The sequence below is a fragment of the Gobio gobio genome (assembly GCF_949357685.1).
Source record: "Gobio gobio genome assembly, chromosome: 5".
In the NCBI taxonomy this organism is placed as follows: domain Eukaryota; kingdom Metazoa; phylum Chordata; class Actinopteri; order Cypriniformes; family Gobionidae; genus Gobio; species Gobio gobio.
This window is the reverse complement of record NC_137101.1, coordinates 24,758,938-24,770,108: the sequence shown is the minus strand read 5'-3', so window position 1 is coordinate 24,770,108 and position 11,171 is coordinate 24,758,938. Positions and strand designations below refer to the sequence as shown.

General features: G+C 39.4%; 1 protein-coding gene across 14 annotated transcripts in view; it reads left to right on the top strand.

Annotated features, from left to right (window-relative positions):
- Window positions 1-1,894: 1,894 nt before the first annotated feature.
- Window positions 1,895-11,171, top strand: part of celf2 (cugbp, Elav-like family member 2) — a 164,684-nt gene continuing 155,407 nt past the window's right edge. For all 14 annotated transcript variants that reach the window (XM_079817619.1, XM_079817612.1, XM_079817611.1 and 11 more), the window contains exon 1: window positions 1,895-2,087. In XM_079817619.1, the coding sequence (XP_079673745.1) occupies window positions 2,035-2,087 (53 nt within the window). In that variant the 5' untranslated portion in view covers window positions 1,895-2,034. The remainder of the gene's footprint in view (window positions 2,088-11,171) is intronic.

The following is an 11,171-nucleotide window of genomic DNA, read 5'->3' as shown; positions in this document are numbered from 1 at the left end:
TGTAGAGGGGGTCAGGACCACAATTGATTTAGGCAAATATGCACAAAAAAAAACATATTTACAGATAATTGTACCCTTAACGCCACTCACCATCACTAATTACATAAGTACATTATGATTATTGGTGTGTTGTCAATATACAATGTCTCAAAAAAAAAAACAACGTAATGCATTTGTTATTAATTTTGTGCTGCAGAAATTGAAAAAAGCCCCACAAATTCGGGGGACTGACCATTGCAGAAATAGCCTATATGTAGGCATATTTGTCACCTATGATTAACTGAATAAGGCATACCTTTTTAACATAATTTCAAACATATTTGTCAATCATACTACTAATTTTTCATTGCATGTAACGTTTAAACAGTGGAAAAATTACTTTACCACATTATCTTTGTGATGTTTCCTACAGTTTTTCCATTAAAACATAATAGGATAAAGTTCACATTAACGTGAAAATAATTATTTTTTTAGAGAGGATATATTGTTGTTTCTTATTCCTTTCTGCTACAGTAAAAACAAGTCAGTAGGAGAACTTTGACCTGAGGATATTGAGCAAGAGATACACAGGAAACTCAAGCTTCATGCATGTGTTAACTTTCTTTATTTCACTCACTTTCACATACACACAATTTATAAGAGAAGTGAGAAGGGTTATTATAGTATAGTTTTACTTGTGTTAATCTAAATTAACATAAGTTTATGTGTGTTAGTTTATCTGCAGACAACGTGGTAGCCCTAAAACAGGATGTGGTGATGCGTCAAACAGGAAGCAAGCCTTGTTAGATACAATAATGTCACGTGGAAAGGGTGTCTGTCTTCTCATTTGACTCACAGTCCTAACTGCTTTTTCTTCTTCTTCTTCTTGTAATAGTTCAACATTTCCATTTTTAAGATGGCCATTTAAAGATGAAAATGTTCCAACAAACCTGTTATGAATATAACTGTTTAGCCATTTACAGTTTGCAACAGAATGTTTCAAGATGTACTAATTGTGAAGAAACTATGCTTCAATGGGCTTTTTTAATGACAATTGTCAGGACATTAACAAGAGGGGTACACTTATTACAAACATTTTTTTTATTTTGACTAAACATTTAGTGGGGAAACAGCATTTCAGTTTGTTTGGCATTTTAAAGTCTAGTTTGTAGCCTAATGAACAATCCTAATGAATGCATAACAATGTAAACAATATGTAATTACTTTTTGGAGTAACTTGGGTTTCACTTTATTTTAAGGTGTCATTGTTACAGTGTAATTATATAATGTAATTTTAATTAACTACATGTACTACATGTACTTACTAGGGTATAGGATTAGGTTCGGTTGAGGGTTAGTTGCGTGTAATTATGCATAATTTACTGTTTTTTCTATAGTAAATGCATGTAACAGATGTATCAAGGACAGCAAAGTGTTACCACAACCTGTATACTTTGTTATTAGCACTATTGTAATAATTATTATTCATTTTTTAATTAAATACATATAGGTGTATGTGTAACAGAACTTGCAGATGAGTACAGTATGTACATATAAAAAAAACCTTAAAATTGTAATTTAAGTACGCATAATATAAAGTATGACCATGTAAATTGTTCTTGCTAAGCCTACTTACCCATTTCGACTGTGGCATTTAGACTTGAAAGTGGAGAACAGTATGACATTTTAGTTTCGTTGCCACTTAGTCTCATAACACAGAGTTATAAAGATCTATCTCTATAAAATCCTCTTTTAAAAATGTACAAGGAGTATAAAATGTCCAGGTATTCATTCTGATGTATATGTCGTACGGAATAGTTTGCATACGTTGTTTCGGATATTACATAGAGGTTCGTAAAGAGATGAGGTGGTGAGAGAGAAAGAGAGAGAGAGGGACAGAGGCAGAGCTGGAGTGATTGTGAGGGGCGGAGGAAAGAGAGCCTGTTCTCAGCGCTTATCACACTCAGAGCAGTGCAGAGAGACAGTCGGAGTAACAGCGCTCACTCACTCACTCAACCAACCGCATTCTGTCCGAGCAAAGCCCGAGCCTCAAGCATGGTCTCTATAATCTCAGACCTGGACCCTCTCAAGAGCTGGAACGTGTTAAGGTAAGACCCGACCCGAACATGCATGCGGAGAGCGCCGAGTGTCTCCATCTGCCCGCGCTGAGGACGCGCTCTTCCGCTCCGCTCCGCTCGACTCCAACACAAATGTTGTGAGAATTACGCGCGGCTGCGTGTGCCATTTCGGCTCTAAAAAGTGTGTGGGGGACTTTTTCCCCCCTTGAGTTCGCACATATAGTGTCATGTGTCTGACGCATGGAGTGTCTTATTAACCCTTTGAGGGACCAAGCCCTCCCCCGAACACACCGGGAATGAGGAGGCTTATCAGACCGGGCGCGTCTCATCTCATCTCATCTGTGAAGCGGGATGATGGTGCTGATGCTGTGCGCATCGCTTCCAGCTTTGTATAGAATAGTTCGTTTATGCACTTTAAGTCAGTCGACTTGACATTTTGGGCAGTTCTCACCCTCTTTTTTTCTTTCTTTCTTTCTTTTTTTTTTTTTTTTTTTTGTGAAGACCCTCTCATGATCTTGATATGACATGGTGTTGCGCATCTCTAGCAATTGCACAAACAATAGCACATCTTTAAAGTCGGTTTTTCTTTAGTTAAACACTCGGATATTTATCAAGTGTTTCTCAAAACTAAGCTACCAAGAATGGACATTATAGACAGCTGACCCTTACCCTAAATATTATCTATGGACATTTATTGGCATTTTTTTTAGGCATCATACCTGCTTTCAAACTGCCCATAATGTTAAATAGGCTGTTGAGGGTCTGAGACAGGCATTGTGTAAACTCAGTTCTCTGAGTTTTTGAGGAAGTATAGAAGGGTAACTGAAACCACAGAAAGCACGTCATGATGTCAAATCGTTCCGCTTTAGTTCTCGGAAGCCTGCACACTTTTAGAGGACAGCAAATGACCCAAAAAATAAGATTACAAATTGAGTTGTATTATACTATACAGTTTCACTCATTTGCATTGTTAAATAAATATTGAATTCATAAGCTCCATCCCTGATGTTTTGAACAAATAAATAAGAGGTTCAGACAGAATTTCTAATGTCACTTTAAAAGATTTCATGAACATATTTGTAATGAGGGTATGAAGAGCAAACTATAAATACTCTGGATCTTCATATATAGTTCAGGATTCTGGGTTGTTGTAAATTGGGGCGCCGCTGTATTCCACACTGAATTATGAAAATAGATCAAGGGTATAAAGATGACACGCTGTGCTCTCTCAGAAGAAGTGTTATTTTTGGTCAATTATTTATTCCGATAAGCAGGTCACTGCTCTGAATGCACCAAAATGCACATACATGCACATCCTCAAATGAGTACATGCAAAAACGCAGGTTCTGTTGGATTTTTTTGTGTGTGCAAATCTTGTATTGATACATACTAGAACACAGACATACATGCTGAGTCCTGTTTTAATAGCCTTACTGTGTATGTGACAGACTACTGCTGCATTTAAGTAGACATTTCCTGATCGATGTTACACTGTTAGTCAGTATCTTCCTTCTTTTTTTTTTTTTCTCACTGACTGACACTCACAATCACGGTTCCACCCCAGAGCCGTTCGGGGCATAATCTTCTGTTCAGAGCCGGAGAGAAAGGGCTGATGGGGGGATGTGTGATGGATCGCTATTTGTCTTATTCCTCTTTATTAGTGTAGAGGCTCTAGATTAGCCAGAGGAGCAGCTGCTGGACCGCCTTAATAAAGACCAGCTTAAGTTTTTCTGTCTTTCTTTTGAATCTCTTTACGTTTCTCTCTTTCTTATGTGGCTCTAGGGTACTCAGTGGCATTCTTTACAGCCTAATGAAGCCACCAGATGACCCAGAACACTGTTGTCTAATGAGCACACACTGTGTGTGTGTGTGTGTGTGTGTGTGTGTGTGTGTGTGTGTGTGTGTGTGTGTGTGTGTGTGTGTGTTTATGTTGCATCCGATTAACTTTCTCATTATCTCTCCTTTAGTTCAAATCCCTTTCTTCTGTCATCCTTTATTTGAGTAAAACTCTGGGAAAATAGAGAGCAGATAAAATGGATCCAGAAATAACTTTGCTATCCATTAAGTTGATTTTTCCGGGTGCAACGTTGACGTGCTGCGCAAACAAAAACTCCAGCGGCTGCATTTCCTCAAGTTTCTACCAAATCAACACCTCTGAACATCTCGCCGCCCGCTTGCAATAATTTCTGCCTAGTTCAAATACATCATCTCGGATTGCATCTGAATATGACGCATCGTAACGATAACGCATTTTTCTTATGATCCGTGCAGTGGAAATTTCCGACGTGCTTCATTTCTTTTTAGGGCTCAGCTCTCTGCAGGATCACTCTGTCATGATCCCACTTTTTCTTCATAAGGCCTTGATGCATTTTTAACACGGATGTCGTTTCAACAATAGACTTGAAGATTCATTTCAGTTTCTTTTGTATTAAATGCGTTTTTGCATTTACAAAAGAACTTGATGTACTGCTGTAATTGTCTTACATGCTAAAGAACACATTAAGATAATAGTCTTTCTATCTATCTATCTATCTATCTATCTATCTATCTATCTATCTATCTATCTATCTATCTATCTATCGATCGATCGATCGATCGATCTATCTATCTATCTATCTATCTATCTATCTATCTATCTATCTATCTATCTATCTATCTATCTATCTATCTATCTATCTATCTATCTATCTATCTATCTATCTATCTATCTATCATCTATCTATCTATCTATCTATCTATCTATCTATCTATCTATCTATCTATCTATCTATCTATCTATCTATCTATCTATCTATCTATCTATCTATCTATCTATCTATCTATCTATCTATCTATCTATCTATCTATCTATCTATCATCTACTTGTCTGTCTGTCTGTCTGTCTGTCTGTCTGTCTGTCTGTCTGTCTGTCTGTCTATCTATCTATCTATCTTTCTATCTATCTATCTATCTATCTATCTATCTATCTATCTATCTATCTATCTATCTATCTATCTATCTATCTATCTATCTATCTATCTATCTATCTATCTATCTATCTATCTATCTATCTATCTATCTATCTATCTATCTATCTATCTATCTATCTATCTATCTATCTATCTATCTATCTATCTATCTATCTATCTTATTCTCTGCTAATCTAAGAGAATATGATTCGCCTTGTGTTCACCTCCGCAACTTTTTACCTTTCTCTAACTTTTGCGCGAATGTCTTGCGAAAAACGAAGCCAAGAGATGCAACTCTGTTCTGTCACTGCAAGCAACAAGAACAAAAATACCATGGAACTCATGTCCGCCCACACAGATACACACACACAATGAGTCACAAGCACATGCATAATGTTCTAACACACATATACAGGCACACAACAGCCTCTCTGTCACGCTGACACGCACACACTGCGCTCTGCGCGCTTCGGAAGGCAGGTTGAGTCGGTAATGAGAGGCAGCATGCTTATTAATACCACTTGATTACATTGAAAATTACTTTAAATAACAATGACAAGTTGTTGCCTTTATTGAATTAGTGGAGAGGCAGGCGGGGGAGATGATTTGATTAGAGGCATATTTAAACACGACACTTGGTGTTCTTGCGGCCGATGGCAGGTAAACTCGCTTTCTTGTTGTCTTTTTACATCCTTCTGTCTTTCTCCCATTTTAGTAAAGCGAGGAGTCAAATTGTTTTTAAACCAGAGAGAGAAAGAGTAGCGCTGGTAGAGAGGCAATGGAGTGGCAAGCATCCGTCTTTAGCAGTGGGTGACCTCTGACCTTTGCAGTGTTGGTTTTAATGAACGCTGTTAGCGGCAACGGCTCCGAGTGTGTGTTTAAGCCTCTGCCCAGGACGCATCCGTAATTATCTGGCTGAGTGGCTTTTCTGTGCGCGTGTGTGTGGGTGGGCGGCTCATGCCGTTAGCCTGTCCCTTATCCTCGGCATTAGCGGCTGGCTGCAGACAGTGGCGCACAGACGGGCGGCACAGATGAACGGCATTCCATGCTGATCTCTGCACCTGTACCAGCCTCAGACACACATGGCCATGCACGTCACTTCTACCCAACAGGTCTGGGCACTGCGCAGCAAAGAAAAGGATGAGATCCTTAACTGAGTAAACACATCTAGAATAAATAACCTACAATATATCTCTATCTCTATCTGTCTGTCTATCTATCTATCTATCTATCTATCTATCTATCTATCTATCTATCTATCTATCTATCTATCTATCTATCTATCTATCTATCTATCTATCTATCTATCTATCTATCTATCTATCTATCTATCTATCTATCTATCTATCTATCTATCTATCTATCTGTCTGTCTGTCTGTCTGTCTGTCTATCTACCTTTCTGTCTCTGTCTGTCTATCTATCTTCTGTCTGTGTGTCTATCTGTCTGTCTGTATATCCACCTGTCTCTGTCTGTCTATCTTCTGTCTGTCTGTCTACCTGTCTGTCTCTGTCTGTCTGTCTATTTATCTACCTGTCTGCATGTCGGTCTATCTGTCTATCTATTTACCTGTCTGTCTGTCTGTCTGTCTGTCTGTCTAGGAAAGTAGGTAGTCACAAATGCAGAAAGACAGATGAACAGTCTGTCTGATCAGACAGACAGAAAGATAGATAGATAGCTAGACAGCAAGATATACAGACAGACAAATGATAGACAGACATACAATAGATAGATAGATAGACAGACAGACAGACAGACATACAGATACAAATGCAGAGAGACAGGCGAATAGTCTGACTGATCAGATCTGAGACAGACTGACAGACTGACAGACAGACAGACAGACAGACAGACAGACAGACAGACAGACAGATAGATAGATAGATAGATAGATAGATAGATAGATAGATAGATAGATAGATAGATAGATAGATAGATAGATAGATAGATAGATAGATAGATAGATAGATAGATAGATAGATAGATAGATAGATAGATAGATAGATAGATAGATAGATGATAGACAGACAGACAGACAGACAGACAGACAGACAGACAGACAGACAGACAGACAGACAGATAGATAGATAATTTTAAAGGTAAAGTCAATTAAAATGTGTTCCTGTGAGCGTATATTTGTTGTTTTTCGTTAGTTAGTTGTGTTATCTGGCCTTGTGAAAAGCTCAGAGTAATGAGGAAGAGGTGGAGGTGGAGGAAGCGATGTGGCAGTGCAGGCTGAAGGTGAAGACAACATTTGATGAGTGTGTGCGTTGGATCCGCTGCTCTCCACTAGAGTTCTGTATTATTGGCTCGAGTCAGTGTGGCGATGCACTGCCCTCCGCCGTCTAGTCAGTGTTACCCATTATGCTGTGTGTATGTGTGTATCTGTGTGTGTTACCAATATTGTTCCACAGTCTGACATTTTAGGAGGCTACGTGAGCTACCCAGATGGGTCTGCACCCCTTGAAGTTAAACCCCCACCCCTCACTCTCACACACACACACTCTACCTAGAGAACGTAATTACAATTATCAGCTCACCCATCACAATTACAGCTGAAGGAGAGAGAGAGAGAGAGAGAGAGAGAGAGAGAGAGAGAGAGAGAGAGAGAGAGAGAGAGAGAGAGAGACAGGGAAATGAATGCAGGCAGAACAATAGATGCTCGTAAGAATGAGACAGCGAGAGATAAAAGTCGAGAGGAGATGGATGGAGACAGAGAAATCGTATCACTTTTTTTATAGACCTGCTGTTGTACTTCTTGTGGCCTGAATAACACTATACTTGACAAACAGAATCTCTTACATTTCCTGTACAAAAGCAACATCTCTTTAATGTCTCAATGGTTTCTCAAAGATAGCAGTGAGATTCAATCGAGAGCAAATTGAAACTCTTTGTCCTAGTAGCCCTAGTAGACTCGCATCTGTTGGGAAATTAATATTCAAAAGAATCACCAGATACAATACAATCTGAGATCTTAATGTGAATTAAATTATTTGTCATTAAATTTCTTGAAGATCTGCCCTATGATATTTAGTTTAATTTTATATCTCTATGTCTCATTTGTGTCTTTTTTATTTCTAATAAAAGCAACTTTTAGGAGGAACATCGGACACCTTCTGAGCATTTGATTTCCTGAGCAACATTTGAGACATCAAATTGACTGGTGTTTCTTGATATGGTACTTTCGTATTTCTAGCTATTCTGAATTTGTGTATGTGTGTATGTTTGTGTGAGACACAGACCCCCCACCTCCCCCTCCCCAATTTGGCTGGTTGAGGCAATTGGGAAATGGTCACAGGATTTTAATGAGAATCTGTGTGTGTGCAGTGCATTGTTTAAGCCGTAGGAGAGTGCAGGGCTCAGGACAGAGACTCTTTTCAGGCCGCGCTGAATGTCCGTGATTAAAACCGGCCTGAACGTCTGACTGTCTGAGAGAGAGACAGAGCCTATTGTCATCTCTCTCCCTCTCTCACCCTCTCTCTCTCATTCTGTGTGTGTAGGCAGTTTTCTATGATAAGGTTGAAATCCAGAGAGGCATATCAGTGCTGGTTTCCTCCTACGCTAGCTCTGAGAGAGGAGAATGTGCTGCAGCTATGTTTGAGGAGAGCACTTCAGGAACCATTCATAGAGCTTTCACACACTCACACACACACACACACACACACACACACACACACACACACACACACACACACACACACACACACACACACACACACACACACACACACACACACACACACACACACACACATTTTACCCCACGGATGTTTCACCTTGCTGTCGAAAGTAGCACCATCTTTCTTCTCACAAACGTACATGCACACAACATGAACTTAAATGCTAAAGTTATATTACATATAACTAAAGTTACATATTTGAAAAACATAATCTGTTTTATTTTTATTTATGAACTGAGGGCATTCCTAAATGTATTTTGTCAGATTTGGGGGCCAAATTTAGCAAGATATCTGTTATCAGTTTACAAGAAAAAACAAGAAGGTGTGTTGTGGTTGTGTTTAGATGCTAAATGCTAAAGTCTCATGAGATTTATATTTAGCAATTCATACTCTCTTTATTTGGAGTCCCGCATCAACCATCTCGCTAAACTTGGTAGCAGGAAATGTTAATTTCACGTTTTGTCAAACAATCTAAAAAATATTAGATATTGTAAGATTTGTGGGCAAAAACTGTTAGTTCTTTGTGCAAAAACATGTGGGTGTTTTGTGGTTGTCTTGATGCTAAATGCTAAAGTCTCATGACATTCATACGCTTGTGTTCCGCATCAACCTTCCCACTAAACTTTGTAGCAGATAATGTTATTTTAGAGTTTTGTGAAACAATTAAAAAAATTAGGCACATACTGTAAAGTATAAGCTGCGTATAATCAAAGACAGACTCTTTCCTAATACTGTGAATACTCTGAATATTACATTATAAATGCACTGGGGGAAATATATTTTGGCACTCTTGGCTGCGTATGAACACACCATGTTGTTTATATGTGAGTGTGTGTTGCTTTATGAAATTCTCAGTCAACAGTAGGGCAGGATTATTGTTGAACTGCCTGGATTCTGCAGCCTCATGCATATTTACAGAGAAACACTCCTCATGTTCACTGCACTCCTTTATTAAAAAGAACGAAGTGTCTTTCCAGATGCTTTGCTTTGGGAGAGAGAGATGGCACACACACACGTAAGAGGGAAAAAATCTCTCTCTCTTTGGCCACACGCTGATGATCATTTGTTAGGATTTCACGGCACAGTTTAAAAAGGTTTGTGGGATGAGGCACATTTGTGGGAAGAAGTTGACCTCCATTTTACTGGGACACACGCTTGTCGACATGTTAAAAACCTGGTGAATGAGATTGTAATTAATAGACAGGACAACTACGTTTCCATTACAGCGCACTGGAGTACAGGAAACAAAAGTATACTGCTTATGTAGGCCTATATTGTGTGTTGTTGTTGTGTTTAAATAATGTCTGACAAGAAATGACTGTTATAGGTCTTAAATCTTTTAAGACCTCATGAAATGATCAGACAGTTTCTGAAGTTTATGTGTCGGCGTTTGGACACGGATATCACTTTGAGTTTGCGTTTTACCTTAAGCGTTTTCTTCGTCTTTAGGCTGACACTGTGATAGCTGAGCTAAGCTAAACATGCTAGCATCTAGTATTTTTTCCTCTCTTGTCCCTTTTTCTTTCCTTTTATCCTTCGTTGTTCTGCTTCGCTGGCTGTCTGCAAACTTCTCTATCCCTTAACCCCAGCTGAGAACACACTTTGTGTGTGTGTGTGTGTGTGTGTGTGTGTGTGTGTGTGTGTGTGTGTGTGTGTGTGCACGCTTTTACATTAGCTAGCGCTCACACAGGAAGTTCTTGATTCCAGCTGTGTTGTGTGTGTGTGTGTTTAATCTTAATTGTAGCTGTCTGTCTGTACTGTGTTTTATGTTTCACTCCACTGCTGAGAGAAAGATGGGCCTTACGCTTGTTAAAGAGATCACACACACACACACACACACACACACACACACACACACACACACACATGTTTGGTTTTCATCTTTTATGGGGACTTTCCATAGGCGTAATGGTTTTTATACTGTACATACCGTATATTCTATCCCCTTACACTGCCCCTGCCCCTAAACCTAACCCTCACAGGAGACATTCTGCAATTTTACATTTTCAAAAAACATCACTTAGTCTGATTTATAAGATGTTTTCCTCATGGGGACCTAAAAATGTCCCCACAAGGATGAGGATTTCGGATATTGCTATCTTTGTGGGGACATTTTGTCCCCATAACGTGATGATTACCAGTCCACACACACACACACACACACACACACACACACACACACACACACACACACACACACACACACACACACTCTCTCTCCTGGTATGGCCCAGTGACTTTCAGTCCCTGGAGATTAAAATCCAGCATGTGGTCCCATGCTAGAGGCTAGCATTTTGTGTGTGTGTGTGTGTGTGTGTGTGTGTGTGTGTGTGTGTGTGTGTGTGTGTGTGTGTGTGTGTGTGTGTGTGTGTGTGTGTGTGTGTGTGTGTGTGTGTGTGTGTGTGTGTGTGTGTGTGTGTGTGTGTGTGTGTGTGTGTGTGTGTGTGTGTGTGTGTGTGTGTGTGTGTGTGTGTGTGTGTGTGTGTG